Genomic DNA, 21,216 nt, shown 5'->3' with positions numbered 1-21,216 from the left:
ATTTTTAATGGATAAGAAGGCACCAGACAAGTAAATACTCACACAAGCACATGTTTATTATCAAAATCCCAATAGAAAGGTTCAAGTTGGTACAACAATTTGGGGGAGACAAGCCCTCATCCCTGGCAAAAGAAGATTTTGAAGACTACACAACATACTTGACCAGAATCATCAATCTTCTTGGAGATTCTACTACCAGATCAATTTCAAACTATGCCCATCTTGCTGCTTTCCGAGCAAGATACCACATTAAGGGTGAGTATTCTGATGGAGATCCACCACCATTGTTGTCCACAAGTAGAGGATGGAGGAGAAAGCAGTGACAAAAAACCCACTAAGGAATCTTAACACCTTGTTCAGATTCCACTTAACATCAAAGATGGCATAGAGAGTGCTACATAGGGATGCATGTTATAGAACAAATTGCAAGAAGCGAGGGACATTAGGATAGAATTATGGCTAAATTGGGTATTACTTAGCTTCGTTTGTTAGAAATTGATAAGCGCAAGGAAGGTTTTTGGACATCAAAAGATCATGGAAGAAATTGGGTATGGAAAGGAATTTTTGGTTGAAGTGTAGAGGTTTCATGTTCTAGAAGTAACGATGACTATGAAAATCTCAAAGGATAAGTGGTTATTTAAAGGCAAATGAAGAGCCTTTGCCTAGAGATCGATGCATACAAGAATCGAAGCCAATCATGTGATTGATTCTTTGAGGAGCATGCACACGAAATGGAGGCCTTCACCACCATTGCAATTGATTTTGCACGATTAGAGGTTGCGTGACAGAAATCAGCAACTCAACTACCCCACTTTAATGTCAAGAGTCAGGCCAGCGTACAAGAAACTGAAGACTAAACGGTACGTGTTCCAGCATACTTCGAAAGGCATGGTCTATGGGTAACAATTCATCCTCAAGGGGAACAAGTTGCCCCTAAGATAAATGGTTAGGGGCAATTGTGAGACCATGGTTTTCCAAGGCCGGAGTCATGGTTTTCCAAGGCCGGAGTCAGGCTTATCCGAATACAATTACCTTAGAAACCCGATCATAGACTTACCAGCTCAGCACGAAGTTGGATCAGATGGAGTAACAGTGCCACCATGACCCTATTCCGGAGCAGTAGGTGGAGTCCAATCAATTCCGTCGGATACCATGCTTGTTCCACAAGACACGCGATCTGATCCCCATATGGACTCAATCAGATCCTATAAGTCTTGGAGTTCCTACAATCTAAGGATTGACATGTGCCACAAGTAATCAAAAACTCCTAAGAGGGTGCAATATCTACTTTTAGATATTCTCTATGATTCTTCCGGCTTAGAACAAGGATTTTATCCTGAAAAGGTCTATCTCCCATAATATAAATATACCCATCTAGAGTTTTTCTTTGATAACACAATCTAAACACTTTAATTCTCTTGTCCCTTAACTGAGTCTAAAACTATTCACTAACTTGACCGTTGGAGAGCCTTTGGCGGCACCCTTTCCCCGCGTCTCAGGTTTGCTCACGATTGTTTTCTATTTTGCAGGTTACTCAAGTTTGTGCACAACCACCATTCATGGCACTGTGTGAATTTTGTTCCACCAATTAAACCCCAATTAATTTTTTTTGTTGAATGTACATGTGGCAACAATGGGCCTCACTTTTTGGATTACTTGGATACTAAAATAATAATAAAAATAATTTTCAAAAAAGAAATGAAAATGAAAAAATAAAAATAAACAACAAAAAATTTCACAAATACAACAGAAAGAAGAAAAAAGAAAAAAAATCGGGAAACAGCAAGCCTCTACCGTCTCCAAGCTTAACCTACAACCACCAAAACCCCATCCCAACCTTTATATTCAAAACCCACCAACGAAAATTTATTTGGGGTTTAACAGATATGACATTTTCAATAGGTTCTATTATATTTTCCCCATACACTCTTTCTTGAGAAACAAAGCAATCACAACCACCTATGAGTACCACCACCAATGCCACAACCAATACCCTCACAACCACCGCCATTGCCACAATTGTCATCTTAACGACCTCCACCACTTGCCCTACCACCATTGCAACTGCCAACACTCTCACAACCTCAGCAATATCTACCACCACCACTGCGATCGCCATCATTGTTGCCACCCACTCTGTCGTGAGAATCTCCACCCCCACCACCATTACTTTTCCTACACCGCACCACCACACCACCACACCCTACCATTCATGCCACTGCCACCATCTTTACCAACACTATTTCCATTACAAATGTTACTAACCATCCACCAACATTGATACTATCACCATTTCCTACCATCATTGTTGTTGACACCACCCGCACCCCCACCCTACCACCATATAAATGTAAGTCAATACATTTATTTTAAAAAATACAGCACATAAAACTTTGAACATCATGTCCATTTGAGTCACTTGACATATTTTTCACACTTATAACATTGTTAAAAATACAATTTACTAAGTGTTACTTTACAACTAATTATTGTCAAAGAACAATATAAGCAGCTTATATAAAAAAAACTACAACAATACTAAATTAGCCCTGAGTTAGGTCAAGGGTTCCACACCGTTCAATGTAACTATACAAATTGGTTCACTCTGCTCTAGCCTCTAGCAGCTCCCAACACTATATTAGCCACCCACCCACACAGAATAACAAAAATAAATATTATAGCGACCATGTTTCTTTAATACAAAGATACAGGGATACTAAGAGGTGTAAAATTTGTGTTAAGCCATATACTAGACTGGCCGAATCAAAATTTCTTAATTTCGTCACTGCTTCAACCATGTAGCTAGGACTTATAGAACAAAAATAATGAGAAAAAGAAGAAGAAACAGTGACATATATCAGCAATTTGTATCATAACAGACCCCTAATCGGATGGCAAGGGTCTACATGACTAACTAAAATCTTGAGTCATTGGCCAAACAAAGCTTAAGATAAAAACTGATTGGAAGAGAATTAAGATTAGTTGATTTGTAATATCAATATGCCTATGGACAGTAGACTGATCATCAGCCACATATCCCTCTCTATAAACTTCCAAAAGTCCAAATTTGAAGAAATAATTTTGCAAAAAGTTGCTCGGAAATTTCATGGGTCAGTTCAGTTGGTGCCACGACTTTGACCTTTTTCACTCCACTAGCAAATACATTCCTAATAAGAAACCTTCCCCATTGCTTTAGAGACAATTATAATTGTTTAATCCCATTTATATAATGCCTATAGCTGGCAAAACCCATTAGTCTAATCTAATGGCAGAAAGCCGACAAAATATTTGTTGGAAGAGGTCAATGCAATGCATTTATCTTCAACGTTGCTTTCTGTATGTCTTGTGGAAAACAAAACAGCAAAACCCATCAAACCTTCCCCAAAGATATCATCTACTTCCCTTTAATAATCTCTCTACTCTATTGAAGAATCTTGTATTATCTAATATTAAATATAAATGTAAAGAGATATACAACTAGTTAGAAGACTGATTCTTTTATGTTCTACAAGTTGGATTTGTTTATGAGATGTGAGTTACCTACGTTTTTCTTGTTCTATTAACTTTTGTTCATTTATGTTCGTTGAGACTGAAACTAAACATGAACTTATAGCAGAAGAAATATAATTTGTGAAAATCAATTTCCTTTGTTTATCATCTACCTGTTTTTGTTTTTTGTTTTAATTCAACCAAGGATCTTCTCCTCTCACAACCTCAAAAAAGTGTTATCAATTATTGACACCCACCCCACATGCTATTTGCCTATTAATTAATTAATTAACCACTGAAAATAGAGACAACTCTCCAGGATAATATGCGTGCTTAACTGCAGGCTATGATTTTTTTTTTTAATAAAAAATCTACTATTATTACGAAAGAGAGAAAGTTCGAAATTATTATAATAATTCTTAGAGAGGAAAAAGTTTCGAGCCCGGAACATATGGATAGAAATTCAACATCATGTCCATTAAGTTATTGGACTACATATAACCGTAGGCTATGATTTAAAAATCATAGTTTTGAAATTTGAATTATGTTTGAGCCTTAACCCCACGCCATCAGCTCTACTTCCAAGGCCTCTAAAGAAAAATAGTACTCCTATTTGCTCCGATGCCCAATATTCTGACCATGCAATGCAAGATGGAACAAATTCGATGCCTTTTTCGACAAAATTTTAGGAAAAAAAATGCAAGAAGAAAATTGTTAAATAATTAGCACTAGTTTATTATCAACCATGACAAATGATCATGTTACGTGTGCCATTGGCAGTGCATAAGCAAGGGACTGATGTAACTGATGACGCCAATGAGATGTGTGTTTTGGCATGCCTTCCATTCTATAATATTGTTGGTTCTATATTTTATTAGGACTGAGATTGGGATTAACATCAAGTCCTTTTTAATTTTTAAACTCTAACATGAAATCCAACAACACAAAATAATTAAAAATTCTTAGACAATAATATCCATAAAGATCTAAGGCGCTAGTCCCTTCATATAAAAATTTATCTATTCTGGAGTTATAATTTTTTTTATAATTTCTTTTTATCTTACACATCACACCAAAAAAATATAAATTCGCTACAAGAAAGTTTTTATAATGCATAAAATAAGAATATTCGAGATTATGAATCTCAGAGAAGTTTTTCGTTTCACCAGAGATTGACTATGAAGAAGAACAATGCACAAGTATTAAAGAGATATTTGTTAGGGTGAAAAAATAAATACCGAGGACATGGGGATGCTTGCCTTTTAAGATTGCAGGTTTTAAAAGGTGATGGGTTTTTTCTTCTGAATATTCCATGACATCTGCGTGCCTGATGAATGTGGTAGCACAGTTAAACTGTACTTACATACACACACATCATTTCCCAAAAAGTAAATGCACAAAGGAAACTTTTAACAAGTACTGTCAAGAAAAATATATTCACCCATCCATCAGAAACTTCCCAACCCTTCTCTCTCTCTCCCTCTCTCTCTCTCCAGATCTGAGAATCTCCAGCCCACCCTTCCTTACTTCTCCAAATCTTTTACTCACACAGTCAGCATCATCAGTAGTACATCATGACCTTTTCCTCTGTCTTGTTTTCATCAAACAAAAAGTTGTTGCAACTACCTGTACTACTAATTAGCTGCTTAATCTCTTCCAGTCCATAGTCCAATCCTGCTTGATCTTCCCACATCCCATTTCCACTGGAATTATTCTGCATAATTTTCTGCTCTCCTCCAACCCCATTAAAAAAATTATAATTTTGCAAACCCATCTGTAGTTTCACCTCCCCATTAGTTGCACCGCCGTTGCGGCCGCCATAAGCACCACCAAATTCATACTCTCTTTCTCTGATCTGATGGTTGCTGCAACTCCCATCAGAGGAGCTGCAACTTGCTTCACCTCCAAACATCAAAATGTTATCTTTGACTTGATAATGCTGCTGCTGCATGTGTCTCCCCACAAAGCTCTCTTGGGGGATTTGCAGAGCAGAAGGAGCAGAATTAGTGGAACTGCTGCTCATGAGACTTTGTGAAAAAGGAATGGGCTCCAAAGTGCCGGTGAAAGACCTGGTTTGTGTGTAAAATGTAGTGCTGGTGTTGCTTCCTCGGTATGATAACGGCGAAGAGGATGTGGATGAAGTTTGAAGGAGAAGAGATGGGTGAGATTTTAGCAGCTGGGATGGGAGAATGCTTATGCCCATGAGCTTCTTTTTTAGCTTGGTGTTCCAGTAGTTTTTGATATCATTGTCAGTCCTGCCTGGCAACTGAGCTGCTATTATTGACCACCTACACATTGGTTTAATTCAGTTCCCTAAGAAATAATGTGACTGCATATGAAATTATCACAAAAGATCTAAACTTGGAATGCAAGAAAAGAACCCAAGAAATTAAAACATATAATGTTGAATAATGCAAGAAAAGAACCCAAGAAATTAAAACATAGTTACTATGCGTCTTGAAGAAATCTTTTATCCTCAACCATATAACCCACATGTTTTGAAATTTCTTCAACATATAATCGTACAGTATGTTCTCTGATAGATGTAAATTTTCCATCTTTTAAACATTATTTATTCTTTACATTGAAAACCCGGTGGGCAAAATGGTAAGAATTGGACCCCATGGAAAATATGAACGGAAATATAAAAAAGGAAAATTGTGGAAGAAAATGGGATTTGAAGAAAAGTTTACCTGCTTCCAATGTTAGTAAAGAGGTTGCAGATAATTCTATCTTCTTCATCAGAAAATTCACCATGTTTAATGTTGGGCCTCAGATAGTTAAGCCATCTTAGTCTGCAGCTCTTCCCACATCTCCTAAGACCTGCAGTTGCAAACCAAAAAGCCATTCAGAAAGTGTCACAAATATACACACACACACACACTGTAGGGAACAAAATAAAAGAGGATGAAAGAAACCATATACAGTGATCTAAACTATTACATGAAAACAAAAGTAGAAACAAAAAAACTTACCAGCTTTCTGTGGAAGAGCAATCCAATTCCCTCCAGTCCCATATTTTTCTATGTACTCTTTCAGCTTTGCATCTTCTTCAGGTGACCATGGTCCTTTCTTTACATTTGCCTTGTCACAGCAAGGAGCTCTCCCCATCTCTCTCTCTCTCTCTCTCTCTCTCTCTCTAAACTGCTGAGTAAACAAGAGAGAAGAAAAGAGACCCTTACAAATAGGATTGTGGTGAATAGTTGTTATGGAAGTTTGCTGTCTAATTTTGCCTCCGTTTCAATGAAGGAGGACTTGGAAGAGAGATTATGGTGACTGCTGCTTTGAGGGGATATTATTTATTGAGAGAGAGCAGAAGTCAAAGGACAGCCTCTCTAATTTCAATCATCTCTTAATTTTTTTCTGACCCCTCTTGTGTTTGATTAGGAATTGAGCCTACCAGACCTAGTAGCCTATCACAGAACTTTCCATCATAAAACTAATAGAGTAATAGACCCTCTCCCCTCACTCCCTGGTCTAACCCTTACTTGGTCTCTTCCTTCTCCAACCCTTACTTTGTCTTTATACACTTTCTTTTCTTCTAATCAAGCGAAAATTGAAAAACAAAAAACTGAATGCGCGCATAAAAAACATGAGTGTGAAAATTAGTACTGTAATTAAAACAATAATCAGTCTTCAGTAAGTGTAATGTATCATTAGTTAAGGATTTAACAGTGTAAATTATACAGATTACTGTAGTTATTTAAATTTGCACAAGAATCATTATTATTATGAGATCCACATGCAATTGAAAGCGATTGGGTATTGCCGTGATAATTTCCAAGCCAAGTGCCAAGTCGTTGATGAACTTATTTCCTTGGAAAAAAAAGGGTAAACTTATTTCCAATTTTACTCGTTCAATTAAGAATTACCAAAATTTTGTTAGTAAGTAGCATAGGAAAATATGAAAGAAAGAGTGAAGAGAAAAATTAGGATAATGCTAGGGAGACCAAAATTTTAAATTAAATTTGCAAACCGAATGATGTGTTACCAATAGAAAATAAGCACATTAATCAACATTTAAGTAATAATTCAATCATCAATAACCACGTCATTTGGTTTAAAAAATTTAAGTCTCCCTAGCATGATCCGTAAAATTATATTCCTCTATTCCGAAGAGCTAAAATCACACAATGGTCTATTTTATGTTAAAAAGAAATATTGTCAAATTTGTTCAGTGCCTTCAACTATCAATTTCTTGTAGCACTGACAAGAACGATCTAGGATAATAGCTAAATTATGCCACACAATTGGAGAAGTATCACTTGCTCTACAATTCTTTGGGTCGTTCTCTTAAACCTTCAGAAGGCCAAAAAAAGAAAGTTACATTTCGTATACTAAGTAGAATACTATGAATAATTGTTGAAAATGATCCTAGTAGATTTTGACCGGAGAAAAACTTAAGCTTACAGGATTCGTAAACCGATTATCGTTCTGTGATGTGTGAGCGCTATCACTTGATGTGTGAGAACGACGTAGCCGATGTATCACTACATGCGTAAGAGTGGCAGTAGTTTTAACCAATATAACCCTTTGGTGCATGTTATCCATAAACCCTTCGATAATGAAGTTAGTTGAGTTAAAGAAAAACTAGGGATGCTTAAAGAAATGGAAAGCGAACGTTTGATAATGTGACATCGTCGGAACTGTAACCCTTTGCCTTTAAGTGAGGTGCGTGCATGCATGATGAGGTTGTTATGTAAGGCTCTTTTTTAACTAGACGGGATTAGCTCTTCAGTAATGGTCATGTGTAAGGCATCTACCCTTTTTAAAAAGGGTGACCATTACACCTAGAAAGATCCAAACTATAAGCCAATCACATCGAGCAATATAGACCGATTTAATTTTTTTAATTAATTGGGTTTGGTTATATGTGAGATCTAAACAAAAACCAACTTAATGGAGCAGATGTCGGTTTTAAGGGTTAAAAATCTAGTCAAATTTAATTTGTTTCAAGCTACATCTTTAAGTACAAAAAAGTGGCACATCACATGACTTATGCACCAGTCTTTTTTCTCTCAATTTTTACATGAAAAATTGGAAAGAAAATAGAGTCATGGTCACCAAATATTTTTAGATTGAGTAACCTGTACGTTACATCTCACATTGTCCAGGGGAATGGATTTTGTACGCCTTATATGTATATTCCTATCTCTACCTAGCACGAGGTCTTTTGGGAACTCACTGCCTTCGGGTTCCATTGGAACTTCGAAGTTAAGCAAGTAGCGCACTAGAGCAATCCCATGATGGCTGACCCACTAGGAAGTTCTCGTGTGAGTTCTTAGAAACAAAATCGTGAGGGCGTGGTCGGGGTCCAAAGCAGACAATATCGTGCTACGGTGGAGTCGAGCCCGGGATGTGATGGGACCCGAGCCGGGATGTGACATGTACCTCTAGATGAATATTGGTCATATTTGGTATACTACAACTAATGTCCTTGTTTATGATCATAGACAAGTCATACCGTTTGAATTGCTATATAGTATTTTAAATAAAAGAAAGTTCTAAAAGCTCCAATTGTCAAAAAAATTTGTAGTAATTAAATTTCTTCATTTTCCATATGAACAATAAGTCCATTGTGGTTAGACTTCCGTAGGCTAAAGAGCTTAGCCACCAAAATTTGAACCATGTACCATTTTGATTTAATTTATGCGAATTTTGGTAATGTGATAATTGTTGATCTATCACATTCTGTGTATTTTAATCGATGTTCATATTATGGGCGGTCACTAAGTCATAGCTAGGTATAGACAATTCAAAATTGTATCTTTACTTAGATTGGTCCTAGAATTGTGCAGTAAATATAGGAACCTCGAGGTAAATAAAGTAAAAGCTTTGAAACCTTTTCCAATGCTAGAAAAGGAGGACACATGTTAATGACCCTATGATTTAGAAACATATAATACATATGAGCCTTAGGAAGGTTCTTTTTTTGGGTGACTGCTTCAACATCGTACCTTAATTGGCTTCCATGGCGATTATTTTACCCTTTGGCTTATAATATACGCTAGGATCACTAATAAATGAGGAGTATATGTGTTCATTTATAGTCCTTTTACACTAAGTAAAGATAAGTGTCTTCTCAAGACTTAGAAATTAGCCATCAGCACAAGGCCAAATGTAATTAAGAGGAACTATATAGTCTATAGTTTCATGCACATTCGTTATTCACATGTGTTACAATTGATTTTTTTTTTTTTAAGAAAACAACTACATTCATTAAAACAACTTATCAATGTCTCAAAGACATATACAAGATATGAATCTCAATATAATAGCAAAATAAGCTAATAACAAAAGTTGCAGAAACAACCGAAACCCACAATACCGAAATTTAGTATAACACTAACCTGAGCTGACATTGCCCAAACAACAAAAATTAAATGAGACCATAACCATAAATCATACCTACCACAACAAATCAAAGTCGTGCTACCGTAAAAACCCTCGCATCTAGCCAATAAGAACTTATAGAACAAAAGAGGAACATAAGGAAAAATTAATCTTCTATGATCCAGCTGTGCATAACAACAATAAATGTTGCGTATAGTCTACTTTCAAAGAGAACCCTCGCACATAGTTGAGAGAAATAAGTAGATATTAGCTGTTGCAGTAGTAATTGCATTGAAAATTTAGTCTTGGAGATGAATTTGCACTAGTGGGCATAGGGTTCATTTTGCAAAGTTCGCAATTGCATCGAGACTTCAATCTTAATGCATAGAATAGCAATAGTCGGCACATCGATCTCAACTCGTCGTTGCTCAAGCCTCAAGTCTTCTTAATCTCGCGGCATGAGGGTCTAAACGGAATAATAATCCTACATGTGAAACATATACAAAATCCACAAACACGATTATTGTCTAGAAAGTCAAAGTAATATAAACAAATTGAAAGAAAGAAGAATCAGTACCTTTTGATTAATCCAATATTTTGGTGCTTAATCATGCATATATTTTTTCAACTTTTTGGCAAAGATATCTCAAGTTTAGAAATCACATGTTTGCCATGGTCATGCATGCAGGTTTTATATATGCAAACTGCGTATTGGATTATGACACTTAGAAATTAGAACCATGTGATATCTGCTTTACACTATGATTGGATGAAGAAATTTAAAATTACTAAGGAATTTTAAAATGACAGTAATTGAAATGACGAGATTTTATTTTCTAGAATTTATGAATTTTCTTATTTGGTTAACCTAAAAGAACAATGGAATTGAATAAGGATTTTTTTTTAAACTATCAATGATAGAAATTAAGAAATGACACCTATTTACATGAAATTTAAACTTAGGAATTTGAGGTCCCAAATTTCAAGTTTTTTTTTTCCACACGAAAATTCTAAATTTCTATGTTTATAAATCCAAACAAAGAAATTGGTACATGTCAATTTATAAATTCTGACTTTTACCTAAATTCTAAATTTGTTTCTCTCATCCAAACATAGTTTTGAAGTAATTTGAACGGACGCATTGCATTGCATTGCATTATTGCCATAGTCTTCAGAGACCAACTTTTTTATGCATAAAAACAGAAGAAAGCAAAGCCTAGGGTACGTTTGACAAACCAGGCTCTCCCACCTCTCCCACCTTTTTAAGTACCATACCATATTATAAATATAATTTAGGAAACTTTAACGAAAAGTTCCCAGTACTGTTTATTTTAACGAAAAATTATATTTTTACACTAAAAAGTCAATCTTGATACTATTCACTTTACCTTTTATTTTGTTCTTATTGTTAAAACTCAAAGTTTTCAAACACTTTTCATTAATTTTTCTTATAATTTATCATCACTGACATTGATATATACTTATGATTTGTAAACCTGCCGGTGTGGAGCCTTCTAGTAAAGCTAATTGTGGTCCACGAACAATTTTAGGGTAGATATACTGTCACTTCTTCTCCATAATATTGCTGTTAACAAGTTAATCAACCACGTATTAATAAATACTGAGAGTGTGAATCCAACTATAACCACATGAAGATAGATTTTTTTTTTTTTTTTTTTTTTTAGGAAAAATTAGTATCCAATTCCTAATTGTTAATGTTCATTGATTGAGACCTTATTAGTTTTCAAATTTTTATTAGAGTTCCTAGCATTAATGTGACAATGAATTTATACATGTTTATTACATATTTTTTAAAATAAAAATTAGTAATTGATTTAGGGTTTTAATACTCACACCTCTATTAAACTCCTAATTAATTTTCGGATAGAACTTGGTTTCTGAAAGAATCAACAACACCCCCTGCTAATCACCAATCATGGCTGGACACACAACTTGGACATGTGTCTAGTCGTGATTGGTGATCAGCAGGGGGTGCTGCTGATTCTTTCAGCAGCCAAGTCCCGTTCTTAATTTTCAATTCAAACATTTCTAAAATAAAATAAATAAATAAATTAGAATAAGTTTGTACTCATTAGTTTTTTATAAAAGGATTCTCAATTTTTTAATCTTAAATGTATCCATTCATATAATTTTTAATTTTTTTTTATCTTAAATGTACCCATTCTTAAATATACCAATTTGTTATATGTAAAATGTACCATTTTTTTTAATATAAAATGTACAATTTTTTTAATACAAAAAGTACCCAATTTTTTAATATAAAATCCTTTAAAAAAATTTTAACCATTTTTAAACTTATATGGATACATTCTTTTTTCGTTGATTTGAGAATGTATTTATGTCAAGTTTAATCGAAGAAATTTACTAATGTTATTAACCATATATCTTTTTTGTTTTTTTTTCTGTGTTTTGAAGAATGTATCCATGTTTTGGTACAATAATTTTTTTTTTTTTTGTTAATTTTGATGAATGTACCCATATTTACACACACACACACACAATATAATAGAGAGTATAATTTATATTTTATTATTTTTAATCCAGCAAATTATGGTTTATATTTAAAATCTCATTAATATAAACAAATACAATTTTTAATTTTTGATTTAAAAAAAAATATATAGTAACTTACACTATTACATTAATGTCAGAAACTTCGATAAAAAACAAAAAGTAGACAAGATTTCAGTCAAAGAATATTAATAGTTAAGGACTACATCCAAAATGTTCTTTTTTTTTTTTAATTTTTAATTTTTATTTTTTATGAATGATACTACTAATTGCGACCAAGTATTTTATGATAAAACCCTACTAATAATAATCGAAACAAAAAATAGTCACTTTGCATTTATAACATCTCGGCAACTCTGAAATGAAAGCATTGATGATATCGACAACATATCGATTACATATCTACATTCGGCACAAGAGAAAAATCTGTATGTTACCTATAGATGGATTCTGTGACATATCATTTCTTTATAAAAACATCAAAGAGTCACATTGACACACCCCGACCGAGATCGGAGCGTGCTGGCCGTCACACAAAGGTGACGTAGCCATGTGCACGTGCGGAAGCTAAGAAAGTAGTAATATAAAAGTACGAATAATTAAAAACTAGCATACAAGTATTAGAATAAGTGCTAGTTAGTGCGATACAAATTCAGAGCAGGTCTATAGCAGTCCAAATAAAACAACAACAGTAGTACGCCCGAAGGCGACCCTACAATGTGGGGTGTCTGTCAGAACGCCGAAAAGCTCTCACGGGAAACCACCGCAACGGCTAAGCAACTAGAACCTGGAGGGGCGCAAAACAAAAGCGTGAGTGGGCAAAAACAAATCTCTTTGAAAACCATTTAGCAAAACACAATCTAACCCCTCGCCGTAAAACCTGTATACTTCCCAGAAAAATAACATATGTACGTATGTATAGATATGCCCAATCATGCTCAAGGGTATGCCAATCATGCTCAATATATGTCATGTCAAAATCTCATAATGATATGCAAGTGCTCAGGTATGAGTCATATCAATCGTATAATCCTCTGGCAGCCGGAGTCACCTAACGTGACCTGTACGGCTGCATATAGAGCTCAAATCTCAAACTCAATAACTGAACCTGCCCACGAGTCGGAACCACCTAAAGTGGTCTGTACGACAGGCCTGGGTGTAATACATCTATACGCTCTAGTGCTACGATCACGTGAAGACTGTGCGAATAATCGCGGGTCACCTACGAGTCGGAACCACCTACTGTGGTCTGTACGACAGGCCTATGCACCTAGCTTGGATCCAAGCTGAGCGTATGGTGCGGGAGGTGAACAACACGTGAAGGAATGTGCCCTACTCTGGGCGGGAGCACTAACACCGAGGGTGCAGGTTATGAGCTCTCTAAGCATCTCTAACCATTATTTAATGCAATCGTTAAAGAACGCTTACCTGGCACTTACCTATGCCTCCACAGCACCCACATATAAATCTATATGACATATGCATAATTGAATACGTAAATAAACGTATATGCCACTACTCATGCATAACCACCAAATATATATAAAAGACATGGCATATAACGAAGCATTTATACTGATTTCTGGGAATTAATATGTATATAGGTATATACGGAAAACAAAAGCCCACTCACTGGTATGTAGAAGGGTCGTAGCCCCCCTGCCTCGCGTGTGCACGCTCGTCCTCTGGGTACGTGTCACCTAGATGCGAAACAACTATAAAAACGTTAACTTTAAAGCACATAACCCGTTTCTCGTAATAACTTCTCATACATTGCTCAAAATGGACAAATGAATATACCAACGTGATCTACACAACCTCAGGATCACGCCCAAATTTTTAGAAAAATTTTTGGACCACGCACGCGCCCCCACGCGCCGGCCAAGGCACGGCCCTACGCGCCCCCACGCGCGGCCACGTGCACAGCACACTGACGGCGTCAGTTGACGCCGTCAGGAATATTCCGTCAACTAACGGAATATTCCGTTAGACTTAACCCCTGCCGTCAGGAATATTCCGTTAAACTTAACGGAATATTCCTGCTTCTTCCCCGGCCAGCCCCCGACGCCGGCGCCGTCGCCGTCGCCGGCACCGTCGCCGGAAAACCTGCAAATCGCTATAACTCTCTCGTTTCTCCACCTTTTTCCACGTTTCTTGCACCAAATTAAAGCCCTAAACTAGTAGAACATGTCCCAACAAGTTTTAAGGGCTAAAAATCACGAGATTATACCTGTCCAAAAACTCCAAGTTCGGCCAACCTCGAAGCAGGCCCTCCCGACGTCCAAACTCGTCCAACGAGCTACTCCGACGCTCCTGGGAACCTCACAAACACAACCACGAGCTCAGAAAACCCAAAAACTTAATGTACAAGCTTTGCATGAACAGTACCCAAAACGGAGTTTAAGAAATCGACGTGAAAACATCGATGTTCTTACCTGAAAAGGGTATATTCGTGCTCCCCTCGACCTCACGATCACAAATCCACCCTTGGTTTCCTCGATCTGCTACGGGATAATGGTTCTTGGTGTGTGTCCGTACATGTACAGTGGCAAAAGGGAGCTCGGGGGAGAGGGAGACAGGGAGAAGGCAGAGGGAGAGAGAGTAGTGTCAGTGTGTGTGTGTGGGAGTGTGTAAGGTTCCAAACACATGCCCCAACACACAAAACAACCCACAACGTGACAAAATCGAACTAGGGGCAAAATTGTAATTTCACACGTGCGTTTTCGATAATTCCGGAACGGGATGTCACAACCTTCCCACCTTAAAAAATTTCGTCCCGAAATTCAAAACAACCAAGTAACAGCCCCTAGTGGTCAAAGAACAAACGAGGATACAAATCCCTCATTCGATCTTCTGTCTCCCACGTTGCTTCCTCAACTGAATGGTTCCTCCACAAAACCTTCACTAAATTCATTGTCTTGTTCCTCAGAACCTTCTCTTTCCAATCTAGTATCGTCACCGGCTCCTCCTCGTACGTCAAATCTGGGTTAATCTCAAGCGGTTGAGGAGGTATCACGTGAGATGGATCAGCAACATAGTGTCGGAGCATAGACACGTGAAAAACATTATGCACTCTAGCCAACTCCGGAGGCAACTCCAACCTGTAAGCTACCTCACCAACTCGTTCTGTGACCACGTATGGTCCGATGTACCTGGGACTCAACTTCCCCTTCTTTCCGAACCGCACAACACCTCTCCACGGTGAAAGCTTCAGGAATACCCAATCTCCGACCTCATATGTTCTATCCGTAGCATGCCGATCCGCTAGACTCTTCTGCCTGTCCTGAGCTGCTTTCAGGTTAGACTTGATCACCTGAACGTTCTGAGTAGTCTCCTCAACAATCTCTGGACCTACTAAGACTCTTTCGCCAACCTCTGACCAACACAACGGTGTGCGACAAGCTCTGCCATACAAGGCCTCAAATGGCGCCATGCCAATGCTCGAATGAAAACTGTTGTTGTAAGCAAATTCCATCAAATCTAACCGCTGGTGCCAAGCGTCACCAAACTGCAACACCGAAGCTCGCAGCATATCCTCCAAAGTCTGAATAGTTCTCTCCGACTGTCCATCTGTCTGTGGATGATACGCCGTACTGTAAAGTAATCTCGTGCCCAAAGCTTCCTGGAAAGCTACCCAAAACTTCGATGTAAATCGCGGATCTCGATCCGAAATAATGCTCACAGGGACACCGTGGTACTTCACAACCTTCGAGATAAACAACTCCGCTAAACGGCTCAAAGAATACTTCTCTCTCACTGGAATAAAATGAGCCGACTTAGTGAGTCGATCAACGATCACCCAAATGCCGTCAAAGCCATTTTGTGTACGCGGCAACTTATACACAAAATCCATGGTGATATTTTCCCATTTCCACTCTGGAACGGGAAGCGGCTGCAACAACCCAAACGGCTTCTTCCTCTCTGCTTTAACTTGCTGACAAATAGCACATCTACTCACATACTCGGCTATCTCCCTCTTCATACCTGGCCAATAATAAAATGGTCGGATGGTATGATACATTTTAGTAGTTCCTGGATGCATGGCATAAGCCGAGATATGTGCTTCATCGAGAATTTCTTTCTTCAACTCCGCACTCTTAGGCACGAACATTCTACCTTCTAGCATCAACATGCCATCCAAATCACGAACTCTGAGGTCTCGCCTCTTTCCTTGATCTCGAGCTTGAATAAGTTCTTGAGTCTCCTGATCAGCTACTTGGGCTTCAAGCACCCGATCAACAAGTATCGGTCTAACTTGGAAATTAGCAAGTAATGCCACATCTCGATCTTCGGCTTCTAGCCTTACTCCCGTAGTACGCAAGTCCACCAAAAGAGGAGCACGACTAGCGTACAACGCATTAATACGGCCCTGTGACTTCCTGCTAAGTGCATCAGCCACTACATTCGCACGACCAGGATGATAATCAATCGTGCAATCGTAATCGCTGAGCAACTCCAACCACCTCCGCTGACGAAGATTAAGTTCCTTCTGAGTGAAGAGATACTGGAGACTCTTGTGATCCGTAAAGATCCTGCACTTTTCTCCGTAAAGATAGTGCCTCCACAACTTCAACGCAAAAATGATAGCAGCCAACTCTAAATCATGTGTAGGGTAATTTGACTCATGAGGTTTCAACTGCCGCGAAGCATAAGCAATCACCCTACCATGCTGCATCAATACACATCCCAAACCATTCAAGGAAGCATCGCTATAAACCTCGAAATCACCGCTATCGTCTGGGAGTGCCAATACAGGTGCATGAGTGAGACAATGCTTCAACCGCTGGAAACTCTGCTCACACCTATCATCCCACTCAAATTTAACATCCTTCCTCGTTAACCTCGTCAACGGTAAGGCAATCACCGAAAAATCCTTAACGAATCTCCGATAATACCCTGCCAAACCAAGGAAACTTCTCACTTCGGTGACGGTTCGCGGTTGCTCCCAACTCTCTACCGCTGCAACCTTCTGAGGGTCAACCAAAATACCCTGAGCAGAAATGACGTGCCCCAAGAATGCAACTTGGTCTAACCAGAACTGGCACTTGCTAAACTTAGCATACAATTGGTGTTCCCTCAACCTTTTCAACACCAAAGTAAGATGTCGAACATGCTCCGCTTTCGACTTAGAATACACCAGAATATCGTCGATGAAGACAATAACAAATCTATCCAAGTAAGGCTGGAATACTCGGTTCATCAAATCCATAAAGGCGGCTGGTGCATTCGTCAACCCAAATGGCATAACTAGAAACTCGTAATGACCATACCGAGTCCTGAACGCCGTCTTAGGGACATCATCCCTACTGATCTTCAGCTGATAGTAACCAGACCTCAAGTCTATCTTAGAGAACACACAAGCACCTCTCAGCTGATCGAACAAATCATCGATACGAGGCAATGGATAACGGTTTTTAATCGTCACCCGATTGAGTTGCCTGTAGTCGATGCACAGCCTCAAAGTTCCATCCTTCTTCCTCACAAACAACACTGGAGCGCCCCAAGGCGAAGTACTAGGCTGGATAAATCCCTTATCCACTAACTCTTGCAGCTGAACTTTCAATTCCCTCAACTCCGCGGGAGCCATACGATAAGGAGTTAAAGAAATAGGATTTGTACCTGGAATCAACTCAATGGTGAACTCTACGTCTCGATCTGGGGGTAATCCAGGTAAATCCTCGGGAAATACATCTGGGAAGTGTCTGACCACTCTCACATCCTCAACTCTGTTAGAAATAGCTTCATCTAGCACTACGTGAGCCAGATACCCCTGACAGCCTTTAGATAACAACTTTTTCGCTCGCAGCGCCGAAATAACGCCATGCCTCACCCCACTCTGCTCACCCACGAAAGTAACCACAGGTAGTCCAGGTCGGTGAAACGTAACTACTTTCCCGTAACAGTCAATGTTGGCACGATAGAAGTGCAACCAATCCGTGCCCAGAATCACATCAAAGTCCACAATATCTAACGGGATAAGATCGGCTGACAAAGCAACTCCCTCTACGATCACTGGACATCCTGGGTACACACAATCTACGACACAACTCTCTCCTCTAGGCATAACGACCTCTAAATCATACCCTAGAGGTGTGGGGCGAGGTTGTGTTACTTGAGCAAAAGTATGAGAAATTACGGAATGTGTAGCTCCACAATCAATTAAGACTCTAGCAAAACAACCAAGAATGTTCAACGTACCCATGATCAAGTCTGGGTTGTTATGAGCGTCCTGCAGAGAAATATTGTGAAGACGCCCCTGTCCCTGCTGACGCCCGCCGCGGCCTCTGCCCGCCTGAACGCCGCGTCCCTGAGCACCACGCCCCTGACTGGGCTGGCCTGCCTGTCTCGAAGATCCTGCACTGCTAGTGGCAATCTCCCCCTGCTGATACTGTCCTCCCTGATACCACTGAGAACCACCCGCTGGAGCTGGAGGATACGGCATATAGCCGCCTGAATACTGGGGATAGCCACCCTGGGGATAAGGATCATGTGGGTACTGATACTGCCCCGGAGCATAAGGAACAGCATCACCCTGATAGTGGTAAGCACCACCTCGACCCGTCTGGCCGTAGCTACTAGTACCCTGAATCTGCTGGAGTGGTGCAGGTGGTGGCATAAAGGTCTGCTGTGGTTTCTGCTGCTGCTGACCTTGGGGACAATTCGCCGCTCTATGTCCCACCTGTCCACACGTGAAGCAACCATTGCTACCACGTCTACACTCGCCGAAATGCCGGTTGTTACACCTGCGGCAAATAGGGGCTCTACCTCGACCACCCTCGCCCTGCCTCTGGCCTCTAGCGCCACCAGAAAATCTACCTCCACGACCCTGTCCAGTGGCACTGAAGCCACCACTCGAAGAACTAGAACTAGCTCCACCTCTCTTGAAGTTCTGAGTCTGACGGGGCCCGAGCGATGCCTGACCTTTGCCTTTGTCATCTTTCTTCTGGTTGCCGTCCTTCTCTTCATCAGTATCGCTCGACATATTCTCGGAATCCTCGATCCTCAACAGTATCTCATAGAAGTCCCGGTAAGTCTCGCTGTGGACCGTAGACGCCATCGAACGCCACTTCTTCCTGGTGCCCAGACGGAAAAGACGGAGCATCTCCGCCGGATTACCAGCGACATCAGGGTGGTAACGAGACAAGTCCGTAAACTTGCGATAGTACTCATTCGCTGACATCTTCCGCTGTTTCAGTTCGGAAAACTCTTGTTTCTTTCTATCGATGTACTCAGGGGGAACATACCTTCTCCTAAACAACCCCGTAAAAACATTCCAATCAATCCTCTGATCCGGAGTCAACCTACGAAGCTCCTGCTCCCACCAAGCTGCCGACTCCGTATCTAGAAACCAAGCGGTCGTCTCGACCCACCTCTCCATAGGCAAGTTCCCCTGATTATGCAGCACCCGGAAAGTCTTCTCTATGTGTTCTAGCCAGCGCTCTGCGCTCTCGGGTCCCTCACTGCCCTTAAACTTATCCAGCTTCAAGTTGTACATAGTCTCCAGAGGAGTCCTCTGGGGAGGGCGCATCACTGCCTGAAGGGCTATAGCAAAAGCTTCCCCCAACTGAGTAATATCGGGGAAACTAGGCTCAGAAGAGCGACGGGGTTCCCGACGAGGAGGCATAGTTCTGACAGAAGACACCAAAATCATTAGAATACTCACAAGGACACAGGACTGCCAAACCTAGGCTCTGATACCAAACTGACACACCCCGACCGAGATCGGAGCGTGCTGGCCGTCACACAAAGGTGACGTAGCCATGTGCACGTGCGGAAGCTAAGAAAGTAGTAATATAAAAGTACGAATAATTAAAAACTAGCATACAAGTATTAGAATAAGTGCTAGTTAGTGCGATACAAATTCAGAGCAGGTCTATAGCAGTCCAAATAAAACAACAACAGTAGTACGCCCGAAGGCGACCCTACAATGTGGGGTGTCTGTCAGAACGCCGAAAAGCTCTCACGGGAAACCACCGCAACGGCTAAGCAACTAGAACCTGGAGGGGCGCAAAACAAAAGCGTGAGTGGGCAAAAACAAATCTCTTTGAAAACCATTTAGCAAAACACAATCTAACCCCTCGCCGTAAAACCTGTATACTTCCCAGAAAAATAACATATGTACGTATGTATAGATATGCCCAATCATGCTCAAGGGTATGCCAATCATGCTCAATATATGTCATGTCAAAATCTCATAATGATATGCAAGTGCTCAGGTATGAGTCATATCAATCGTATAATCCTCTGGCAGCCGGAGTCACCTAACGTGACTTGTACGGCTGCATATAGAGCTCAAATCTCAAACTCAACAACTGAACCTGCCCACGAGTCGGAACCACCTAAAGTGGTCTGTACGACAGGCCTGGGTGTAATACATCTATACGCTCTAGTGCTACGATCACGTGAAGACTGTGCGAATAATCGCGGGTCACCTACGAGTCGGAACCACCTACTGTGGTCTGTACGACAAGCCTATGCACCTAGCTTGGATCCAAGCTGAGCGTATGGTGCGGGAGGTGAACAACACGTGAAGGACTGTGCCCTACTCTGGGCGGGAGCACTAACACCGGGGGTGCAGGTTATGAGCTCTCTAAGCATCTCTAACCATTATTTAATGCAATCGTTAAAGAACGCTTACCTGGCACTTACCTATGCCTCCACAGCACCCACATATAAATCTATATGACATATGCATAATTGAATACGTAAATAAACGTATATGCCACTACTCATGCATAACCACCAAATATATATAAAAGACATGGCATATAACGAAGCATTTATACTGATTTCTGGGAATTAATATGTATATAGGTATATACGGAAAACAAAAGCCCACTCACTGGTATGTAGAAGGGTCGT

General features: G+C 39.7%; 1 protein-coding gene across 1 annotated transcript; it reads right to left on the bottom strand.

Moving 5' to 3' along the window:
- Positions 1-4,585: 4,585 nt before the first annotated feature.
- On the bottom strand, positions 4,586-6,755 carry LOC137723716 (transcription factor RAX2-like). The gene is made up of 3 exons (XM_068462910.1): positions 6,465-6,755; positions 6,183-6,312; positions 4,586-5,777 (listed from the first exon to the last, which is right to left on the bottom strand). The coding sequence occupies exons 1-3, from the start codon at positions 6,598-6,600 to the stop codon at positions 5,051-5,053; spliced, it is 993 nt and encodes a 330-aa protein (XP_068319011.1). The 5' UTR covers positions 6,601-6,755; the 3' UTR covers positions 4,586-5,050.
- Positions 6,756-21,216: the final 14,461 nt, after the last annotated feature.

Source organism: Pyrus communis, chromosome 17 (assembly GCF_963583255.1).
Source record: "Pyrus communis chromosome 17, drPyrComm1.1, whole genome shotgun sequence".
Lineage (NCBI taxonomy): Eukaryota > Viridiplantae > Streptophyta > Magnoliopsida > Rosales > Rosaceae > Pyrus > Pyrus communis.
Note: the sequence above shows the minus strand (reverse complement) of the source record. Positions and strands in the feature narration are given on the sequence as shown.

What these genes read in the sequence shown, in the direction of transcription:
- LOC137723716 (XM_068462910.1), bottom strand. Translation starts at nt 6,600, where the DNA reads ATGGGGAGAGCTCCTTGCTGTGACAAGGCAAATGTAAAGAAAGGACCA. An exon ending in TGCTCTTCCACAGAAAGCTG is followed by an intron (nt 6,313 to 6,464) that starts GTAAGTTTTTTT and finishes TTGCAACTGCAG; the next exon opens with GTCTTAGGAGATGTGGGAAG. An exon ending in TTTACTAACATTGGAAGCAG is followed by an intron (nt 5,778 to 6,182) that starts GTAAACTTTTCT and finishes ACCAATGTGTAG; the next exon opens with GTGGTCAATAATAGCAGCTC.